This window comes from Suricata suricatta, chromosome 8 (genome assembly GCF_006229205.1).
Source record: "Suricata suricatta isolate VVHF042 chromosome 8, meerkat_22Aug2017_6uvM2_HiC, whole genome shotgun sequence".
NCBI lineage: Eukaryota > Metazoa > Chordata > Mammalia > Carnivora > Herpestidae > Suricata > Suricata suricatta.
Window position 1 is genome coordinate 3,828,707 of NC_043707.1, and position 23,028 is coordinate 3,851,734.

Consider the following 23,028-nt stretch of genomic DNA (forward strand, 5'->3'; position numbering starts at 1 on the left):
ACGCCCGTTCCTGCTCCCCCAAGCTGTCACTTTCTGTGGCAAAGGAGACATGTGTGTGGGTGGGTAGCCCAGAAGATCTGCCAGAGCGGAAGGGAATGAATTGGAGTGGAAACACACCCACGTCTAGGAGGAGCTATGGCGAGGGGACCTCCCCCGCTTATGAGCGCACCACCTCCCCCTCAGGGTTGGCATTTTAGCCCGAGCCCTCTGGAATACCTACGTACTTGGAAGGAGCCCCTACCCCCCCGCCATGATCTGCCAGCCAGCACTGCCAGACCATCGCCTTAGAAGAATCCTTGGGGAACTTGTTAAACAAGTAGATTCCAAGACTGAGTGATGCCCGGGAATCTGCATTTTAACGTGCACTCTGTTGTAGAGTCTTAGGAGCTGGAAAGTTTGGGACTGACTGCTTGGGCCTGTCCTTCCAGGTGTAAGTATGCTGCTAAGTGAATATTTACTCCCAACGTAACGCCTTCCGTGCTGTAACAACAACTACGTGTTAAAGCTCACTACGCGCCTGGCACTGACGCCCGGTGCGTGCCAGTTTCCTTGCTGAGCCCAGGGTACAGCGCAACATCCCTGGACCCTAACTTCCCCAACAATTCCCCTCGGTGTGCAGACCCTGAAGCCATGGATTGTCGTTTGCTGCCACCTTGTGGCAGAGATGGCAATTTTGCGCTCCACGTCCATTCTTGGTAATCTTAATTGAGAAAATACACTGAATACTAACTATTGTGTGCACGGTACCCGGTAAGATCCTGTGGACCTGGAGAGCAAATGAATAAGACAGACACGGTCTCTGCATCACGGAACTCACAGTCTCTCGGTATATGCAATTACGCACAAATAAATAAAATGAATGAATAAATGATATCAGAGTGTGGCTATAAAAGGAAACAAACAAGGGCCAGTTATCATAGGATGCAAAGACCTATGTATTTGCTGAACAGAGCATTGTCTGTCTCCCTGCACTCCTTTTCCTTGCCCAGAACCGTGGGCCATGCGAGGGCAGGTGCATCTGTTGATTCTCCCTTGTGAATGGGTGAAGTCACCCAGTGCTGACACATAGTAGGTGCTCAGAAGTTGTCCAATGAATGAATACACGGGTGATAAGGCTGCCCAGAGCCAGCTTTTTGGCTCTTCCAGGCCGAACAGATGGGGAGCAGGAAGGGAGAGCTTTGGAAGAGAGGCTGGCTCTCTAGGGATCTTGGGAGGGCTAGACGGTTTGGGTGTGAGCTAAAAGGAGGATTATGGCAAATGTCACCCTCCCTGGGAGGCCCCAGTCCACCCTGTTTTAAATTGTACACTCACTACGTTCCCTTCTTGGAGTTCTTGCTTATTTTTTTCTACTTGGTATTTTTCACCATCTCACATACTGTATATTTGCCTTATTTAGCTAATTCCCGGCCCCCAGGAATGTAAACTCTTGGAGTGCAAGGATTTTTGTGTTTTGTTCATTTATGACTCTGCAGCACCTGGAAGAACGTGACACTTAGCAGGTGCTTTGTAAATCTACACACAGTGAATGAATGATGCATGGGCGGGGCTTGGGGAGAGCCAGAAGGCCTCTAGGTGTGGCGCATGGAAGGCGCGGGGCTCAGAGACTAGGCAACCAGGTTTGGATGGGGCTGAAGGTACACCGTATGGAGAAGGAAGGGGTGAGTAGAGGCAAAGGTCCGCGTGGGGGCAGAGCACGACTGGGGTGGGACTTTGGGGCGGGGTCTTCTCAGGGCTGGGCCATTTCCTAGGCTGAGTGCCTTAGGGGCGGGATCAGTATAGGGGAGCGGCCTACCTGAGGCGTGGCCAGTCTGGAGAAGGGCCGGGCTGGGGCGTAGTCAAACAGGGAATATATAAGGAGAGGGCGGGCTAATACCGGGGCGTGGCTAGGGGCGGGACCAATCAGGGGCATGGTAAATCTGGGCGGGGCCGTAGCAGAGATGCAGGGGCGGGGCCATGCCAGGGGCGGGGCCAGCCCGGATTCTCCGCTGTCCCAGGTCCTGGAGCACTCCGCCGGGGAGGTCTCGCTCCTGCCCTGCAGGCCCCTCCCTGGCTGGCCCAGCCCCAGGGTGCGCGCGGCCGGACACCCCAGGCTAGGCGGCCGCGGTCCGGCCTCGCCCCAGACGCTGCGCTCTGAGCCAGGCGTCCGCGGGGATCCCCCGCGGGTTCAGCGCCGTCCTGACCCCGGGGCTGCGTCCCAAGAGATTCCGAGGGCGAGGGCGAGGGTGAGCAGGGTTGCAGGGGCTTGTGAGTGCATACGTGTGTGTGCTTGTGTGTGTGTGCATGTGCATACCAGTATATGTACAAGTGTGTGGACGTTTGTGCTCACCAGGGGAATTGTGTGCGTGCGTGGAGTTGGGTGATGTGAGCTCCAGGAAGCTGAGTGTGTGGGCAAAGTTACATGTGTGTGCAAGGGCGGTCCTGTGTGGGAGGTGGGTCATGCATGTGTGTCGTGAGTGCGTGCGTGCGTGTGTGTGACAGAGACATTGCATGTGAAATTTAGTGAAGACTGTGTATGTCAGGGTGTCTTGGAAGAAAATGGGAGAGCAGGTGCAGTGATACTTGGGGGTCTATAGGGCACGTCTGCGGAAAGCGGTACGGTGCGTAGGTGGGTGGTGAATTGTGAGTGTAAGAGTTGCCAACGTGGGTTCTCATGTAAGTAGCAGTGAGGAGTACTTCTGGGGGCCTCAGTGTGAAGGAATGGGGACCAAGGAAAGTTTGGGAGTACTGATTGCTCTTGGAGGGATGAGTGTGGCCTGGTGTTTGGGACCTGGTCCGGAGAAATTTGGTGATCACTTCAGCCCCCTGCTTTGAGGGCTGAGGAGATGTGTGGGTGGAGTCTGGGAGGCTGGGCTTGCCCCTTGCTTGGGGAAGCAGTGGGCAGGGTTCTTGCTTCAGGTGGAGGGAGCTGCTACCTTACCAGTCACCTGTCACCCAGGTTTTGTGCTCACTCCTGCCTGGGTGGCTTCTGTTGGCTCTCCTTCGAGAACATGGTGCAGAAGTACCAGTCTCCTGTCCGCATCTACAAGTACCCATTTGAGCTGGTCATGGCGGTGAGTGACCCCTGATTCTCCAGCGTCTTGTGTGATGGTTAAAGGGACACAGGAGGTCAGCTATGCTAGAATGAGAGGGAGCCCCTCAGACTCATAGATAAGAAGGAATTATTGAATTATTCTGCTGACCTGGTGATTCCAGCTTCTTACTAGTTACCCCTCCACCTGGCCACCCCAGACTTCTCCACAGCCTCTGGAATCCTTGTCCACTGACCAAATCACAAGATCTTTCTCTCTTTCTCCTTGCTGAAGCAGACTTCTTCTCTGGTCTCAAGCTCCTCTGACAGAAAACAAGGGCCAAACCCCTGCTGTCATTTTGTGTAATGCTAATAATAGTAATAGTAAATGTACTAATGATGATGAGGGTAGCAGCCATTCACTGGGGTTTCCAGTACCAAGTCATTACATATATTGTTTCATTATTCTCAGTTTTACTTCCACTAAACTGCAGCTTGGACAGGTAAAAGGTGTCCCCAAGTTCTGTGGCTGAAAAGAGGTAGAGCCGGGTCTCAGATCATGCAGGGGGCTACTCTGGAGCCATCATGGTTTTTTGTTTGTTTGTTTGTTTGTTTTTTACCATACCTTCCCCCTCCCTCCTGCCCAGGATCCTTCCTCAGCTTGCACACCCCTCTCCTTTCCTTCAAGGAAGCTGAGAGGGTAAAAGTGGCCAGCAGGGGTCTGGTATGCCATTTTCAGGGTAGCTTCAGACTGACTGTATATGAGTCACTTAGCCACTCAGCCGGGGGACTGGAATTGGCTCCCAAGCTCTTAGTCTCCTGGATCAATAGTCTTTGCACCATGGGGCAGGTGCTGGAAGCAGGCAGATGTGGCTTTCCTTCTTGGGGCCATCCCTCTACCTCTCAGAGGTCCCCTTCTCTGAGGAAAAAGGGGCAATGCTATGGGGTTTTGTTAGGAGTGAATGATAGAATGTGTGGCGCCTCTGGCCCAGTGCCCGGCACGCAGTAGGCACTCACTAAACGTGGTCGTCCCTGTTATTACACCACACGGTGTTAGAAATGATTGTACTGAAAGTGTAAGAAACACTGGAATCCGCCCCCGCATCCTCTCTGTCCTCGCTTGGTTGCTTAATTTCAACCTCTGATCCAAGAACTTTCATATCAATTGGTTCCTCCGTGGGTATGTGTCCTGACCGGTCTTATTCTACAAATCTACTTATATATATATGTTTATAGTCACATCATGGATTTTAAAACATCCCTGGAATCACTCATACATGTTGTGCTGTTATGTGCAGATGTTTCCAGGGCGAGAGGCAGGGGCTTGTATTGACCGGGCTGGTGGACCTTGGGCAAATTATTTAACCTCTCAGAGCCTCCGTTTCCTATCTCTAAAATGAGGAGTACATGATTTCCAAATCCCGGCACCGTGCCATGGATTTAATGAGTAAATAGATGTAAAGCTCCCAATGCAAGGTCTGGCACAGACCAAATGCTGTTACGGTTGTTGCTGCCGCTGCCTGTGTCTGTGTGACTTTCCCTTATTTGTGATGAGGGTCGGACCCCAGGACATGACGGAGAGTCCGAGGTGCTGGGTCCTTGCTGTGCTCCGGCTGTGTGCTGTTGAAAAGTGACTGAATTTATCTGAGCCTTGGTTTCTTCATTTGTGACATGGAGATGGTTATGTGCACTTCATAGGGTTGTCATAGGATTAAAGGTTTTACATATTTAGGTGATAAATAGATACATAATATATAATATATATTATAATGTGGAGGGACTAGGGGGCTGGGGGGCAGGTGCCCTGTGCAGGTCTTGGTCCATACCAAATAGACAATAAATGGCAGCTAAACATAAATACTTGTCCTGCAAGGTTCCAGGCAGCTTACTTATTCTAAGAGCCTAAGATTCATTTAGTCATCCATTTAAAAGAAGAGAGATACTATCCCAACCCTTCTGAGACAATCCACAATCCAGGGACCTATGGTTCTCTACCATGAAGCTAAGACAAAGAACTGTGAAATGGAAGACTAATAGTTTTTTTTTAATAATTGCAAGAGTTTAATAAAGGTACATTTAATGTATTTACCATCATTACAGTTTAAAGAAAACACGCCCACTAAAGGAGCACTTAGGACTGTATTAGCAGGGCTCGTAAAGTGTTCACACTGAGTTTACTGGAGTGTGTTGAGCATATTTGCTTCCTGCTCCGTACACGGATGTACGAGTCCGCTTACTCCCTAGCTGTTAACGATCTCTGGGTGTTGATGCATAGAGGCTTGTGGGTACAGTAGGAAAGGAAGGTTTTCAGATACTCATTATCTGCACCCGCATTAATTTAAGTTATTTGGGACAGCCTTGCCGGTGTTTCCTCATCCTCCGTACAATGCTTGTTGGTAAAAGGGCCCCAAGCCTCTGCAACGTTAGCAACAAAGCCGCTTTACCGACTGTTTACAAAACATCATTGTCCCCAAAATAGCTGCATAACTGAACATAACTTGCATGCTGTGTGGGCACAAAAGGGTTTTTCTGCACTTAATGTCCGGCTTTGTTTTTTCAGTTAAACACTTGCCCTCAGTTTGGGTCAGATGCCAGGGAAGTTTCGGATGAACTCAGCGATTTTCCCTGCATCCGAGTGACCAGATGGGCTGGCCTTTGGTTTTTCTGTTTAGCAAAACTGACTTGAGAATTAAAACATTGCTTGTTTCAGAAGTCCACCAGCAACAAACACAAATGACTAAAACTGGACTCAAGGAATTGGTTATAAAATAGCACCGAAGCCACCTTTCCAGACCCAGATTAAACAATTAAAAAAATTTTTTTTCTCTTTCATTTCAAAAATGTAACTAATCCAGTGAATGGGCGTCTCTCTCCTTGGGCTCTCTTTCCTGATGGGAAATCTGTTTCTGAAGGGTGTGGGGCCTTTGCTTTCTTCTTTTTTGATTCTGTTCTGTATTATTTGGTTCAAAACAGTGAGCCCGTACTATCTTGGTAAACAGCGGGAAACAATTAAGACAATGGAGGCAGCTGATATAAGGTTGGAGATGGTCTTTGTCCCCTTTGTATGTGGGGTCCCCTAATGTGGTGGTGGGGTCTTTGCACGTAGAACACAGAGGGTGTGTCCTGGACTTTAGACCGTGGTCACTTGAGCATCCAAGGCCACTCTCTGGCTAGCCGACAGCCTGTTGTGAACGGATTCTGGGCTCTGGCCTCTTCTCCCAGATGGATGGTTGCTAAGAGCCGGATCCATCAGCTGGGTCCCTGCTCCTGCTTCTCATCTGGAAAATGGAGATAATAAATAAAGGCTTCTGTTCCTCATAGAGTTGAAGCGAGGATTGGATGAAGGGACGGGGGTGCCCAGACAGGGCTTGGCACCTTGTTAATGCTGGTGAAATATTGTTTAGGTTTATTGTTATCATTTGTTGTTTTCATAGCTTTATTGAACTATAACTCACAGACCCATTTGAAAGGTACGAATCAGTGGTTTTTAGTATTCATAGAGTTGTGTACCCATGACCACCGTCAGTTTTAAAACATTTTTGTCGACCCAAAAAGAAACTCTGTGCCCATCAGCAGTCCTCTCTAGTCCCCACACTCCAGGCCCTGATGACCGCTAGTCTACTTTCTGTCTCTGGATTTGTCTGTTTGGGACGTTTCCTACAGGTGGAATCATAAACACATGGCCTTTGAGACAACCTTCTCCCCCTGAGCATCATGTTTTCAAGGCTCATCCATGTTGTGTCTTATCGGTTCTTCATCTTTTTTATGGCTGAATATTATTCCATTGCCTGGATAGACCACATTTGTTTATTCATAAATCATTGTTTCCAGTATTGGTCTGTTATGAATAACACACTATGAACACAGATGCACAAGCTTTTGTGGATATATTCCTTCCAAAGAAATCCCTGCCATGAATCATAGTGATTATTTGGGGGGGAGGGTTAAGCAAATTTTATTTTTAAAATGTTTTCTTTAGAGCATGTTGACTGTGCCTACGAGGCCTCAGACACTGTTGTGAGCCCATCCAGACATTCAGTCACGTACCTCTTCTAGGCATCCCGGGAGATCGGTTCTGTGGGCGGCACCATCCTACAGAGGAGGAAACCGAGGCACGGGAAGGGCGAATGGGTTGCCCAAAGCCACAGCGCAGACAGGAGGCTGCCAGGCACCTCACTGCAGGCAGTTCAGCTCCACAATCCACATTCCCAGTCATGAGCTCTGCCATCTGTCAGAGCTGACGATCTCAACTTACTGGGAGAGATCTGGGCCCAGGGAGCAGACTCACGCGGGTGGTTACCACCAAGACTGTGCCTCACATGCCTGTACTCCAACAGGACCCCACAAAGGGGAGCACAGCCAGAACCCACAGACCTGGCCTCCTGGGGGCAGCTGATGCTGATGCAGCCTGGAAGCAGTTACCTAATAAATGCTCTGTGCGCCAAGCCCTGCGACCTGCTCAGAGTCCGGTAGTTTCACAGCAGTCTTGGCTGCAGGGCAAGGGAAGACGAAGGCTTACACAGGGTATGGAGACTGTCCCCTGGTCGGTGTATTCGTATGCTAGGGCTGCGTAACAAAGCACCAGAACAGAAATCTAGAGGCCTAACATCCAACGTCAAGGTGTCAGCAGGACTGTGCTTCCTCTGAAGGTGCTTGGGAGGGACCTGTTCCAGGATTCTCTCCCGGCTGCTGGTAGCTCTTTGGCTTGTGGGCGCATACCCACAAACTTCACCTCGCATATTTCCTGTGTGTGTGCCTCTGGGTCCGAATTTCCGTTTTTATAAGGACACCAGTCATACTGGATTTATAAGTACACTCTAGTGACCTCAGTTTTAACTTGATTGACCTCTGTAAAGACCCTCTTTCCAAATAAGGTTACATCCTGAGGTACCCGGGCCTAGAACTCCAACCATACCTTTTTTAGGGGGACACAATTCAGCCCATTATGCTCAGTAGCTCAGTAAATGGCATCATCAGTAAATGGCAGAGACTTTAATTTAGGGAAATCTGACCCCATAGCTTGCAGTCACAGCCAGACATTCCAGATCCTGGCTCTGATGTCCAGTAAACACCTGTGCACTGGTGGCCGCGGCAGCTTCAGGAATGACCTGGCTGCCTCTTGTCCGGGCACTGCCCTGGGATCCCAGGGGGCTCTAAAGCCTTGTGTCTTGAGCTCTTCTCAGATTCTGCAAATCTAAAGAAGGAAAATGTCTCGGAGTAGAATTCCCTCAGCAATAGGCTTTTGACACAGAGGAAGGGTTATGGGGGTGAGGGCTATTGTCAGCAATTAAGTGTTAAAATATTTAAAGACCTGGCCTTTTGTATTGATAAACAGCTTGTAATTTAGCAGATGGGTTATTAATAAGGAGCAGACTCTGGAGGTAAATCCTTGCAGCTCAGGCCAAGGGTAGTTACAGTTGGACTGGTTGTTATGGACGTAGTTTTAATAAAGCTGCAGGGGCCTCATTTAGATGAGTTTAAATTAGTTCCCCGGAGCCCATCATCTGATGCCGTTGCTAACAGGTTAAGGGAAGTGACATTTTCCACACTGGATTGCTTACAGGGCCTGGGAGAACAGAGGTGATCTTCCGTCCAGCAAATTTCAGAAGCAAATTCTCGACTCTTACACATTCGTTAATGCAAATATTAATTCACACACATGTTCATGAATGCATCCTACAAATATATTTTTTAATGCTTATGTACTTTTGAGAGGGAGAGACAGAGTGCAAGCAGCGGAGGGGCAGAGAGAGAAAGGGAGACACAGAATCTGAAGCAGGCTCCAGGCTCTGAGCTGTCAGCACAGAGCCCAACGCAAGGACCGCACTCACGAACTGAGAGATCATTACCTGAGCCCAAGTTGGACACAACCTACTGAGCCACCCTGGCGCCCCTACATTCTACAAATAGTTATTGAGTTTCATTGTGTGCCAAGCAGCATGCTGAGTGTAGGGGCTACAACATGGTTGATTCCTAGCTCTTCTTGAAATGCATCATGATTCTGTTAGTTTGCTTCCTTGCTTATTTATATGGTCCTTCCTCATAAAGGTAAGCTTCAGGAAGGTGGAAGTTTGTTCTGGTTCACAATCCCTACTTGCCCTCAGAGAGCTTGCAGTGGTGTGTGTGTGTGTGTGTGTGTGTGTGTGTGTGTGTGTGTGTGTGAGAGAGAGAGAGAGAGAGAGAGAGAGAGAGAGAGAGAGAGAGAGAGAGAGAGAGGAACCAGGCAAATGCTGTGTAGAGTAATTCATAGTAGGGAATTAACAGGGTGCTGTAGGACCAAGGGGAAGGGGCTGTTGATCGCCAGGCAAAGGCCTTTTAAGTCATTCAGGCTGAGCCTTGCCAAGAGGAGGAGGGCCCACTGTGTGCAGAGAAGGGGCAGACTTTCTCTCTAAAGAGAGAGATGTGGCTCATTGGGCTCCAGTGTGAGTTAGAAAGTGATTGGCGAGGTCAATTCAGATCTGTTCAAGGACCTTGGGAGCTTTGGAACGGTTTAAGCATGAGTGACATGATCAGATTTAGGGTTTAAGTAGATTGGAGGGGGTTTTCCATCCCAGAGGCCAGGGGAACGTGGAGAAGCAGAGGCGACAGAGGCTGGGCACATTCCCGGGACACTTGAAAAATCTAAAATAGCGTTTCCCTCCCATCAAAATCCTGACATACCGCTAAATGTCAGGAGGCTCTGGGCTGGCATCTGCCTCCCTGTCCCTCCCTGAACCGTCAAGGGCACCAGCTGATCCTAGAAATTTGTAGGCACAGTGTGTTCGGGGGCGGAGACTTTCCTCCGCCCCGCTCCCCACACGTGGGTGAGAAACCACGGCAGGTTTTGTGCGGTTGCTGCGCGGGGTGGCCAGGCTGTGCACTCCCCTCAGTGCTGGAGAGACCGGGCATTCTGATGGTGTGAGCTCACGGCAGGGGCACACGGTCCTGGCTGGGGCAAAGTGACGTCCAAATCCAATTCGTGAGGAAAAGGGATAGAATAGGAACAGATAATACCTAGGCCCTACCAACTGCACCCCACGCCAGAGTCTCAGGACCAGGAATCTGAAATACAGGCGGAAGTAGTCTCTGGAGCCTGGTTCAGGGCTGATTCCCGGGCCAAGAGCGGTGGCTGCACCCCTCTCTGTGACCGCAGAGCAGAACAGCTCAGTCGTGCGTGTATTCACCTGTGCCAGAGGCACCTCCCGGGACTCAGCTCTCTGCAGGCGGGGCATAAACAGCCGTCCACAGGCACAGGTTACCCGCTGGGCCTGCGGCAGTGCCCTGGCCGGTGGAGACAGTACCCACTCCCGGTGACATGGGGGTCCTGCACTGATCCACCTTCTCTTCCAGATGGAAGTATGTCCGTGCTTCCAATTTCCTGCTTTCATTCACCAGCGCCTGCTCCTCCCTCCTTCTCAGCCTCCTTTCCTTCCTTCCTTCCTTCCTTCAGCAAATATTGGCTGGGTGTTGACAGCATCCCAGGTGCTGTACAAGGACCCTGGGGAATCCAGTAGTGAAGAAAACAGACACAGAGACAGAGGCATTGACTGTAAACAAACACAACACACATAGGATACCCTATTTCAAATCACAATCAATGTTCCTGCTAAGGCTGATAAACCACCTTGGAGATGGCTTACTCTTTTTACTTTTTAAAGAAATTTATTCATATTTGAAAGACAGGGAAATGAGCAGAGGAGAGGCAGAGAGAAAGGGAGACACAGAATCTGAAGCAGCTCCAGGCTCTGAGCTGTTAGCACAGAGCCTGACGTGGAGCTTGAACTCACGAATCATGAGATCATGACCTGAGCTGGAGTCAGACGCTTAACTCTCTGAGCCACCCAGGCGCCCTCCTTTTTTTTTTTTTTAATTTGTGGTAAGATATACATAATGTAAAAATTTTCACTTTAACAATTTTTTAAAAGTTTAAAAGTTTTTTAAGTGTACAGTTCAGTTCAGCATTAAGCGCATACACGCTGTTGTGTGAGCCCTCACCGCCGCCCATCCCGAGAACTCTTTCATCTTCTCAAAGTGATGCTGTGTCCCCACTAAGCACTAACTCCCCGTCTCTCCTTCCCCTCCAGCCCCTGGCGCCCAGCCTTCTCCTCTGTCAATGAGTCTGACTGCCCCAGAGAACTGATACAGATAGAGCCACACAGTATTTGTCCTTTTGGGTCAGACTTCTTTCACCGAGCGTGATGTTTTTTGAAGTTCCCCCATGTGGTAGCATGAATCAGTGCATCCTTCCTTGTTATGGCTGACTTATATTCCACTGTACGGATGGACCACATTTTGTTTATCCACACATCCATCAGTGGACCTTTGGGATGTTTCTACTATTTGGCCATTGTGAATGATTCTGTACAAATATCTGTCCAAACGCCTGTTGGTTGACTCTCATCCATTTAAAAAAAATCTACGATGTGGGGCACCTGGTGGTTGAGCATCCAACTCGTGATTTGAGCTCAGGTCGTGATCTCACAGTTCGTGGGTTCGAGCCCCAACTTGGGCCCTGTGCTGACAACATGGAGCCTGCTTGGGATTCTCTCTTTCCCTCACTCTCTGCCCTCCCCCACTCCTCTAAATAAATAAATAAAATAAACTTAAAAAAAAACTACAATGTGATGTCTGGCACTGTGCTAAGTGCCTTAAACATACGACCTCCCTTTAATCTTTACTGTAGTCCTTACAAAGTAGATACCATCATCACTCTTATTATTGTCTCTCTTTTCTTTCTTTCTTTTTTTTTTTTTTTGAGGGAACTGAGTCTCAGAGAGGTTAAGTCTAGGTTGCTCAGCTCGCACATGGCAGAGGTGCCTTGTAAAGCCTGCTGTCACTCTGCTGTCCCCCCACACTGGAGGCTGGCCCCCTTGCGGTGTCCACGTGTCTTGGCTGCAAGGTCCTTGTGACCCTTTGTCTCCATCTTCGTGCCTCCAGAGCTAGCTTTGACTAGAATCGCAGCAGCTAGGGGCGCCTGGGTGGCTCAGTCCGTCAGGCATCCGACTTCATCTCAGCTCATGATCTCGCAGTTTGGGAGATTGAGCCCCGCGTCAGGCTCTTCTGACAGCTCAGAGCCTGGAGCCTGTTTCAGATTCTGTGTCTCTCCCTCCCTCTGCCCTTCCCATGCTCAGGCTCTGTCTCTCAATAATAAATAAATGTTAAAAAACGTTTAGAAAAAAGAAGAGCAGCAGCTTGTTCAGCTACAGGACGGTCCAGGCAAACCTGTTTCTATAGATTGTATGCAGCAGTTGTTTCAAAAGGCTCCAGAGGAAGGTGGCCCCGGCCCGCCCGTGCCTGCCAGCGACCCCTCATCAGCTGGCATGATACTGCCACCGTGGGACATGTCTTTCACCAAGCTCAGCAACTGGCCAAAGTGGAACGCGAGTCAGCCATGAACAGTAAGGACACACTGCCCCACGCTGCAGCGTGGTGACCCTCGTAAACATGACACCAAGTGAAAGAAGCCAGATACCAAAGGCCACATACATGACTCCATGTACATGATTCCATGTACATGATTCACCTACATGATTCCACATACATGATTCCACATACATGATTCCACATACATGATTCCACACACATGATTCCACACACATGATTCCACATACATGAAATGTCCGGATAAAGCAAATCTACAGAGATCGAAAGTGGAGTAGTGGTTGCCTAGGGCTGGCGTGGGGGCAAAGGGCCCTGACTGTAATGGGTAGTGACTTTCTTTTTGGGGTGATGACAATGTTCTGGACCTAGATAGTGGCGATGGTCTCTGTGAATGTGCTAACACCCGCTGAACTGAACCCTTTAAAAGGGTGCATTTTATGGTATGAGAATGATATCTCAGTTTTTTTTTAAAGTTGGGGGAGCTGAGAAGGGAGCTTCTTGTCTGTCATGGGGTCTCCCAGGCTTGAAGAGGGCAGGTGGGGGTCGTCAAGGAAGGCTCCTGGGGAGTGTGACAGGGAGGTGCGTGCCTCACGTGAGGTCACACCGTGGTCAGTGCCCGAATCCAGCCCGCAGCATGGAAAGGGAAGACGAAATTAATGTGGTTTGGATCCTCTGTCCAGGCTCTTGGTGGAAGGTTTGGGATAAGCGGCTTCCAGCTTTTTTTGAATTTGCATGAGGAAGAGCAGGAAGGAAGCGGGGAGGAGGCAGCAGCTGTCAAGTGATTAGCAGAAATAGCTTTTCTGTACTTTATAGAATCTCACTCTTTTTTAAAATTTAAATTTATTTAACAAATGCTTATGTAGAACGAACCATGTGCCAGGCACTGTTCTCAGCACTTTACAAAAACGGACTCCTTTATTCCCCCCCCCACATCCCGCAGCCCAGCAAGGTAGCTGCTTTTCTAATTCTTCTCTAACAAATGAATGCGTTAGGGAGCGGAGAGCTGGAGGCCTCCTTCGAGGCCACACAGCTGGTAAGAGGCAGAGATTTGGAGCCAAGCCCCAGAGTCCGTGTTCTTCATGGCTGTGCAATGCTGTCATTCACTCATTCATCATGCAAATGTCTACTGAGTGTTGACTGTGTCACACTTTGACAAGCACCGGGGTTTGGTGGGAGGGGAGAAAACTCCCTGCCGGGGGCCAATGACTTCTGATGTCAGAAACGGGTACAACCAAGTGCTCACTGGGAGTGGATGACTCCACTTGACAGACGAGGCTGAAGGGAGAAAGAGGACGTGCCGTGCTCGAGGGCGGAGGCTACTGGGGGCAGGCAAGTCTGGCTAGGAGGCCAGCCGCCCATCTCTGCTGGCTAAGTGTGTCACTGTGGAGTTTTGCAGGATGGAGGCCCATGGGAGGCATTCAACGGAAGTTTCCACTGGTCTCTGCCCACCCCAGCTGCAGCCCTGCATGGGCGGGTTCTGGGCCTTGGACCAGCTTCCTTTCAGAGCGAGGAGGCTTGGGTGTCCCTCTCCAGCCACCTGGCAAAGGGGCTGTAACTGAATCCCTTCTGCTACCTTGTATCCCTGTGGGGCCAAACCGTGTGTTTGTTCGCACAGAGAAGCTCAGGCCTGATGTGTGGGAACAGGAGCCTTCAGGGAGGACCCCGTGGACTGTTTGGTCCTCTGAGATCCTGTGATGTGCCAAAGGCAGAGGTGCCCCTGACCCACAGGTTTTAGGCCTGCAGGACTCAGCAGTTCCAGACCATGAACACGTGTGATGTAGCTAAAGTCCCCTGAGAGGCAGGACAGGGTGGTTCAGGGCTGAGGTCTGGGTCAGACGGGCTTACGCTCCAACCCCAGCCCTACTGACTGTGTGATGCCTTCTGAAGCCTCAATTTGCTTATCTGTAAAATAGGGAAATTCCAGTTCCCATCCTGGTGCACTGTGCAAGGAACCGCGATTAGTACCCTAGAAATATTGTAGCAACAATGTCTGACACTGGACCTCACAACCCCAAGGACTCTCTGGATGGAAATCTGGCACTGGATGGATTTTTTTAAATGTTTATTTATTTTTAAGAGACAGAAAGACAGAGCATGAGTAGGAGAGGGGCAGAGAGAGAGGGAGATACAGAATCTGAAGCAGGCTCCAGGCTCTGAGCTTTCAGCACAGAGTCCGACGTGGGGCTTGAAACCACGCTGAACCAACTGAGCCACCCAGGCACCCCAATTGATTTTTAAAAATTTTAATGTTTATTTTTGAGAGAGAGAAAGAGAGAACTTCGGCAGGGAAGGGGCAGAGAGAGGGAGACACAGAATCTGAAGCAGGCTCCAGGCTCTGAGCTGTCAGCACAGAGCCTGATGTGGGGCTCAAACTCACGAACCACAAGATCATGACCTGAGCCGAAGTCAGCTGCTTAACCAACTGAGCCACCCAGGTGCCCCTGGATGGACTCTTCATTTTGGGGCCCCTGCCTTCCAGATGGAGCCTGACCCAAAAGGCCGTTCCCCTCCCCAAAGCCAGGCATGTCTCTCCATCCATGGGGCAGCCGTTAGTTACTTGAGGTAGCACCTTCCTTTTCAGGGTCAGGGACAGCTGTGCGCCGGCACCCGTCTGCTGCCGGCCAGCCCTCTGCCCTCCGCTGTTATCTGGGGCTCCAGACGGAGCTCTTCTAACAAGACGTTGGTTACGCCAGGAAGTCAGCCTGGGGAGCTCACTTGGATGCATGTGTTGAATCCACCGCCTGACATTCCCCCTCCCAGGACACCCATCTTCGGGCTTTTTGGATCACCAACAAGCTAGTTATTTTTTTCTTTGCTTGTGGGCATTTATTAGCCCTAGCGTGTGCCAAGAACGGAGACAGGCATGTGTGAGGTCAGTGCTGTGGAAAAGCATGTAGCCCGGGCCTTGGGCACACAACATGCAACCTAGTATGTGACTAGACAGCGTGATAAATGGTATTGAGGAAATGAATGGGCTAAACGGACAGAAAAGGGAAGAAGACGGCCTTGCAGGGGAGAAGGTGGGGGAAGATGTCCCACGAAGATGGACCAGCAGAGAAGAGTCCCTGAGGCCAGAGCATCTCCTCAGCCCCCTGTCCAGGCCTCCTACCTCTCTGGAAGCCCCAGGTGGTAGATGCATAAGTGTCCTGGGGCTGACATTGAAAAGTACCACAAACTGGGTGGCTTAAGCCACGTTTTACTTCATAGTCTGAAGGCTAAAAGCCTGAGATCAGGGTGTTGGTAGAGTCGGTTTCCTCTGAGGCTCCAGAAACAGCCTGTTCCACGTGGTTGTCCTAGTTTCCGGTGTCGCTGCTCATCTCTGGCGTTCTTTGGTCTGTAGAGGAATCACCCAAACCTGTGCTGTCATCTTCACGTGGTGGTCTCCCTCTGTGAATGTCTGGGACCAAATATCCCTCAGTCAGATTAGATTAGCAATCTCCCCTCGACTCAGGTGTGACCTCATCTCTACTAACTACGTTTGCAACAACCTATTTCCAGACAAGGTCACTTTCAGAGGTACTAGAGAGGACACATAAATTTTGTTGGTGCCGGGCAGGGAGCACAAAAGAACCCATAGAAATGTGTTTTAGAGGGGCGCCTGGGTGGCTCAGTCGGTTACGCATCCGGCTTCGGCTCAGGTCATGATCTCACGGTTCATGAGTTCAAGCCCTGCACTAGGATCTGGGCTGACAGCTTAGAGCCAGGAGCCTGCTTTGTATTCTGTATGTCTCTCTCTCTCGAGCCAGGAGCCTGCTTTGTATTCTGTATGTCTCTCTCTCTCTCTCCCTCTGCTCCTCCCCTGCTCACGCTTTCTCTCTCTTACTCTCTCTCTCTCTCTCTCTCTAAAATAAATAACATTAAAAAAAACAACAACAGAAAACAGCAAGGCTGGCGTGGCTGGAGCAGAGTGAAGGTGGCTGGTGGGAGAGATGGCCTGGAGCCAAGCTGGCCACAGCAAGGAGTGTGGGACACGATCTGGGCCTCCAGGCCTGTTTTGAGTACGTCATTTCATCCGGGCTGCAGGAGAGACTGTAGAAGAGTCAGAGAAAGGCAGAGACTCAGGGGCAGTGTGGGCACCAGGCGGCAGGAGTTCAAGTACTAAGTTTGGAGAAAGGGGAAATAGTGACCACAGGGCCCCAGGGATGACGCCTGGCTGTTTCCCAGCTGCCCAGGAGAACAAGCCGGCTCTGAGCAAGGTGTTCCTGAAGGAAAGATGGGCCACAATGGGATTCAAATCCAGATTCACCAGTTTTCACTGTGTGACCTTGGGTTAGTTACTTAGCCTCTCTGGGTTCCAATGTTTTCATTTGTCAAATGAGGATGCCATTCAGAGCTGAAATGGAAGAAATCGAAGAAAACTGGAGGAGCATAGTCACCGCTCCCTGAGTGCCAACTGCTCTGAGACATCATCTGGTGACCTCCTCACCACCCCATTTTACAGTTGAGGAAACAGAGGCCCAGAGAGGGCAAGTGACTTGCCCAAGGTCACTCAGCGAGAAAGAAGAGACATGAACTGAGCCTGTCCAATTCTGAAACACGCAGCCCTTTCCCTCCACATACTTTCACAGAATGTCAGCGTCCCTCTGCCTGCCATGGAGGTGGGCCCAGGCCAGCTCCCCTGGCTCCCTCCCGCATTTGTTGCCCAGGAAGTACTCAGGCAGCAGTTCTCACAGACCTGTGTTCTGCTGCCCTGTGAGTCTTGTTGCCTGGAGAGCGAAAATTCTGGTTGCCTTCGATGAGCCGGGCTCTGCAGCTTGGGTTTCATACTCTGGGAGGCAAGCTTGGGGTATACCCATTTTCCAGATGGTAAAAGAGGCTGACAGAAGGAAAGGATTTGCCTCTGTCGGGAGGAGGTAGAACTGTGGCCACCACCACAGGATTTGCCCATTTCACTATGCAGGCTTCCGATAAAAGCCAGCCTACTGTGCACGCTCCCCTGGGGAACAAGGGCTCCTTCTTCTAACCCTGGTGCGTCTGCTGTGTCTGTACAAGACCAGCAGCTCCAACACATGGCAGGAAGATGCACTGGGCTGGCCCTGGGGGTCTGGGGTGACGCCAAGGGCACCAGGCACCGGTCTAGCTCTTCCTCGCCCCTCCCCCGCCTCTGCCCTTCTGAGCTGGGAGGAGCAGGGAGGGATGGGGGAGGAGGTGCAGTGTCCTCAGATGCCGGCACTATTTTTGGAGCTGCTTTGATCCTGATTCCCGGGCACGTGGGCTGTGGCAGGCGCTTGGAGCAGACCCCACTTGGATACTGTCAGCCATGGATGAGGGCTTAGCCCAGGTGGCTCCTACCCTTCCTGGCAGTTCTGGATCCCGGCACAGACCCTGGTCCTCCAAACTGGATGCCTTGTGCTTCTCTTACTTTCCTTACTGCCAAGGCTGGAAAGCCCAGGACAATGCCGAACAGACGGGGCCAGAGTGGACATCCTTGCCTTGTGCCTCATCTTAGGGGGAAAGCATTCCTTCCGTCTTTAAGCACTGAGTATGATGTTAACTGTGATTTATCGGGTTGAAGGGGTTCCTTTCTATTCTTCTTTTCTTGAGTGCTTTTTATCACGAAGACGTGTTAGATTATGTCCAGTGTGTTTGTTCTCAAAGAAGCCTTCTTTTAAAATGCCCCAGGCAAGCCCGTTTTTCCATCTGGGGGTGAAATCTCAAATGCAAAGCCAAAGAGTGAGTTGCAAATTCTTGCTCAGGCATTCTTGTGTCTAAAACAGGTGTCTGCTCTGGTAAGTGAGACCCCAGCCCAGCAGGAGGGAGGAGGCTGCGTCTCCCTACGTGGGCCCCCAGCCCCCTTGGCACTCACTCCTGCTCTGCCCCCAGGCCTACGAGAAGCGCTTCCCCACTTGCCCGCAGATCCCCGTCTTTCTGGGCAGCGAGGTCCTGCAAGAGTCCCGCAGCCCTGACGGGGCGGTGCACGTGGTGGAGCGGAGCTGCAGGCTGCGTGTGGAGGCCCCGCGGCTGCTGCGCAAGGTGGGTGCGGAGGGGGGTCTGGGAAGGGAGAGGGAGGGACATGGGGACCTGGGGGCGGGTTCAGGGGGTGGAGCCAGTGAGTATGCATGTGAGTGTAAGTGCCGTTACATCTCACTGGGGTTGGGGTCTGCGGGTTGGGGTCTAAGTCGGAGGGTGGGTCTGGGAAGGACCAAGGCCTAGCAGCTGGGGGCTAGGGCTGGGGCTGGTGGGCAGGCTCCGGGCGTGGCATCGAGGGGTCTTGGGGTTTGGGGGTGGAGGGCTGGTGGGCAGGCACCGGGGCTTGGGGTCTTGGGGAGACCCCGTATGCGGCAGCCCCCGCCCCTTCCCTTGCAGATTGCGGGCGTTGAGCACGTGGTTTTTGTGCAGAGAAACGTGTTGAACTGGAGGGAGAGGACCCTCCTCATCGAAGCCCACAATGAGACCTTTGCCAACCGCGTGGTAGTCAACGAGAGCTGCAGCTACACAGTGAGCCTGCCACCCGCCCTCTCTCTGCGCCCTGCAGGGCACCCCTCAGCCCAGCTGCCCCTCCCCTGCCCCCAGGGCCTTGTGGACAAATTGCAGGACGCTCACATCTGCAATTCAGATACACAGCTGATACTTTTCTGTTTGTCCGAGTAGTCTCAAATACTGCTTGGGACATTCTTACCAATTATCTGAAATTCAAATATGGCATCCTGTGTTTTATTGGGGTAACCTGGCAAACTGTCTCCCCTTCCCTCTTTCTCTCCTTTCCTTCTTCCTTGAAAGGGAGCCTCATTTACAGTTTCTTTTTTTTTTAATTTTGAAATGTTTATTTATTTTTGAGAGACAGAGCACGAGTAGGGGAGGGGCAGAGAGAGGGGATACAGAGAATCCGAAGCAGGCTCCAGGCTCTGAGCTGTCAGCACGGAGCCCGACACAGGCTCAAACCCATGAACTGTGAGATCATGACCTGAGCTGAAGTCGGATGCTTAACAGACCGAGCCACCTAGGCGTCCCTATAGTTTCTTCATTTGTAAAATGGGGTTAATGATGCCACCTCCCACATGGGCTGTGGTGAGGAGTGGAGGAAATAAAGTATCCAAAACCCCTTAGAAGAACGCCTGGCTCATACTAAGCCCTGTATGTGTGTTACATTTTCGTAACATTAATGGAAGTTGTTATTATTCTCCATACACACTGACAGAGCACCTACTCTGTGTCGGGCCCCCGGCCTGGGCGTGGACTAGTCTGCCTCACGCTTGTGCTCATAAGAACTTCCATTCCAGCGGGAGATACAGACAAGAAAAAAAAGTCAACGTACTCTTACAACTTAGTCACAGATACTAAGAAGGAATCCAGAAGACAGGATTAGGGAAAATAAGAGGAGAGGCATTCTGTTAGGTAACAGAAGCCATGAAGCTGAGAGCTGGCGCAGGAGAGGTCTGGGAACAGAGTTCTGGGACGGGGACAGCGTGTGTGAAGAGCCAGAGGGGGATGAGCGAAGTCTGAGGACAGAGGCAGCAGGGGCAGGGCCCTGCTGGCCGCAGGGCTGGAGTGAGGGGGGAGTCTGGAGGTCTTTGCTGGGATGGAGCCCAGCCCTGCCACCTTCTTGCTGAGTGATGTCGGGCAAGTTGCCGCGCCTCCCCAGGCCACCCCTTGCATATCTGTCAGCAGAACCTGCCTGACCTGGTGCTGCCGGGAGCCAGTGAGGTTATGTAGGTAAAGCTCCCATCGCCTGTGCTAGATCCGAAATGCTAGTTTTCACGAGGATAACTCCAGTGTTGTAACTATGGTGCATTAGAGCCTCCCCTGGGGGCGGGGGGGGGGGGCGTTGCCTCGTTCATCTGTCCCATCCCCAGCACTTGGCGTGGCGCCTCGTATACAGCAGGTGTCCAGCAAATGCCCATTGCTTTTTCTTTCCACACCTCTAGCTCCTCTGGAAACTGGACCCAGGATGTTTCAGTGCTTACTTCTAGGGAGCTGTGTGGGTGGCATTTTTTTATAAACCACTTTTAGTGCAGTACTTCTCAGAGTGAGTTCTACCAATGGCTGAGTCAGCCTCACTGAGGCTGCTTGGGAAATGCAGGTTTCCAGGCCCTACCTTGAACCTATTTGACCCAGGCATCTGCATTTTTTTAAATTTTAAAAAAAAGTTTTTTTTTTTTTGAGAGAGAGGGAGAGAGAGAGAGGACAAACTGGGAAGGGGCAGAGAGAGGGAGACACAGAACCCGAATTAGGCTGCAGGCTCTGAGCTGTCAGCACAGAGTCCAATGCGGGGGCTCGAACCCATGAACCTTGAGATCATGACCTGAGCTGAAGTCAACTGCTTAACCAACTGAACTACCCAGGCACCCCTGGGCATCTGCATATTTAGCAGACTCCCTGCTAATACTTCTGCCCAGGAAAGTTTGAGAAGTACTAAGCCTGGGTCTGCATTGTAGCTGTGTCAACAAAGTTTGTCCTTGAGAGAGAGAGAGAGTATGTGTGTGTGTGTGTGTGTGTGTGTGTGTGTGTGTTAGATTTGTTTATAATAAAAGTATGTTACATATAAATATATCACATACATACTTTAAAATATAGATCTAAAATATGTAATAATTATAACTTACATGTAATTATATATTAAGTATATTACTCATTTATAAAGTTTCTTTTGAGGGAGAGAGGGAGAGTGAGAGATACTGGGGGAGGGACAAAGAGAGGGAGAGAGAGAGAATCCCAAGCAGGCTCTGCATGGTCAGCGCAGACCCCAACGTGAGGCTCAAACCCACAAACCATCGGATCATGATCTGAGCCAAAACCAAGAGCCAGTCGCCCAAATGACTAAGCCACCCAGGTGTCCCTACGTATATGACTCGTGTAAATATATCATTATAGAACCGATTTTAAGGGACAGGCTTGCAGATTCCGGATCCACTTTCTCCCAGCCCCTTTGTTCTCTAACACTTGGCATTGATTTCTGGTGGGGCAGCTGCCCCCCCCCCCAGTGTGGCCATGCCGTCCGCTGCGTGCTCTGGCTGGGCCCGGATCCCGAGAGAGCCCTGAGGGTGGGCAGGGCATCCCCACGCTGAGGCCTGTCATTGTCCGGCCTGGCTTTCAGGTCCACCCCGAGAATGAAGAGTGGACTTGCTTTGAGCAGTCGGCCTCGCTCGACATCCGTTCCTTCTTTGGCTTCGAAAGTGCCTTGGAGAAGATCGCCATGAAGCAGTACACGGCGAACGTCAAGAGGGTAAGGGTGCACCTCAGTCACAGGGAGGGAGGTACACAGACCTCAGAGCCTGGTTCCAAACCTGCTCTGCCACCTGACCACCCGGGTGACATGGGCAAGATCCATCCTTACCGTCCTTGGCCTCAGTCTTCTCATCCATAGAATGGGTATCCTAACAATGACCCTAACACACAAGAGAATGAGTGGAAACCACCTGGCCTGTAATGGGGGCACCACGATCATTATCCGGATCCTCCCTGATGTCTGGGGCTTATGTAGTGAACTCTGGACAGAGGAGGGGCATTCTGTGGTGCTTTTTCCTGGTTAAAATTGCTGGCTGTATCAAGCTCTCAGACCCGCCCCTGAGTAGAGACGGCTTTCTGTGCAATGAAACAAGGGAAATTAATTTCGACAATGATTTTAACCCACGTTACCCATAGAAAACCTATTAAGGAACTATTTTACAGTCTTCGGTCCGTCCTAAGTCCTGGAGACCCGGTTCATATTGGACAGTCACAGCACATCTGCGTTTGGACCGGCCACGTGTCAGCTGCTCAGTAGCCGCGTGTCAGGGTTCAGACTGCGGCCCGAGGGGGTGCCTCCCAGGCTGATGCGGTTACGCCTGCCCTCCTGCCCCGCCGCTCACGGGCCTCTGGTGTCTCTGGCTTCCAGGGGAAGGAGGTGATTGAGCATTACCTGAACGAGCTCATCTCCCAGGGCACGTCTCACATCCCCCGGTGGACGCCTGCCCCCGTCCGAGAGGAGGACGGCCGCGCCCAAGCTGCGCTGAGGGACCCGGGCTCCCTGGAGGCCGACGGGCCCCGCGGCGCCCCAGGCCCTGCCCCCGAGATGGTGGTCACGGACGGTAGGTGCCTGCGGCCGAGGCCGGCTGGCCAGGCCGCCTCCCTGGTCCCCCCGCAGCCGCCGCAGTCCCTGGAGACCCCTCGGGTCTGCCCGCTTCAGGGGGGAGGGGGAAGAGCCGCTGCGGGTCCCCTGGGGAATGGTCTAGACCTGGAGTGACTCAGCTTCCGCCCCTCCCGCTGCTTTCCCCCCTCTTCCTTCCGGCCCCAAAGCTAGAACTGGTTTATTTCTGAATCAGGATTTGATCTGATCTGGTGCCTCAGGGCTGCCCTTTTCTCTGGTTTTAATACTATTTTTAATTGTATGAGTGATGCATGAAGATGATAGAAAGATTCAAACTCCTTGGAAGATGTAAATGAGGAAGTAAGACTCTTTCCTTTTCCCTGAGGGCAATGCTAGTTTTGTGGTCGCATTTCCTGGAACTATGGAAGCATCTATATGTACATACACACATGCATACCTGTGCAACTTACGCTGAGTGACTGTTTGCATTCCACTTGGTGTTTTGCTTTTTTTCCCCACTTACTAATGTTGCTTGAACAGCTTAAAAAAATTTTTTTTTGTAATTTTTAAAATGTTTTTTTAAATTTATTTTTGAGTGACAGAGACAGCGTGAGCAGGGGAGGGTCAGAGAGAGAGGGAGATACAGAATCCGAAG

General features: G+C 51.2%; 1 protein-coding gene across 2 annotated transcripts in view; it reads left to right on the top strand.

The window, feature by feature from the left end:
- The first annotated feature begins 2,008 nt into the window (after nucleotides 1-2,008).
- The window catches only part of SEC14L5 (SEC14 like lipid binding 5), a 40,049-nt gene continuing 19,029 nt past the window's right edge, over nucleotides 2,009-23,028 (top strand). Inside the window, exons 1-7 of one of the 2 annotated variants that reach the window (XM_029949057.1) lie at nucleotides 2,009-2,222; nucleotides 2,936-3,050; nucleotides 18,085-18,096; nucleotides 18,191-18,340; nucleotides 18,674-18,805; nucleotides 21,402-21,530; nucleotides 22,182-22,374. In XM_029949057.1, coding sequence (XP_029804917.1) covers nucleotides 2,988-3,050; nucleotides 18,085-18,096; nucleotides 18,191-18,340; nucleotides 18,674-18,805; nucleotides 21,402-21,530; nucleotides 22,182-22,374 — 679 coding nt within the window. In that variant the 5' untranslated portion in view covers nucleotides 2,009-2,222; nucleotides 2,936-2,987. The remainder of the gene's footprint in view (nucleotides 2,223-2,935; nucleotides 3,051-18,084; nucleotides 18,097-18,190; nucleotides 18,341-18,673; nucleotides 18,806-21,401; nucleotides 21,531-22,181; nucleotides 22,375-23,028) is intronic. The other variant, XM_029949058.1, reaches the window with a different exon arrangement.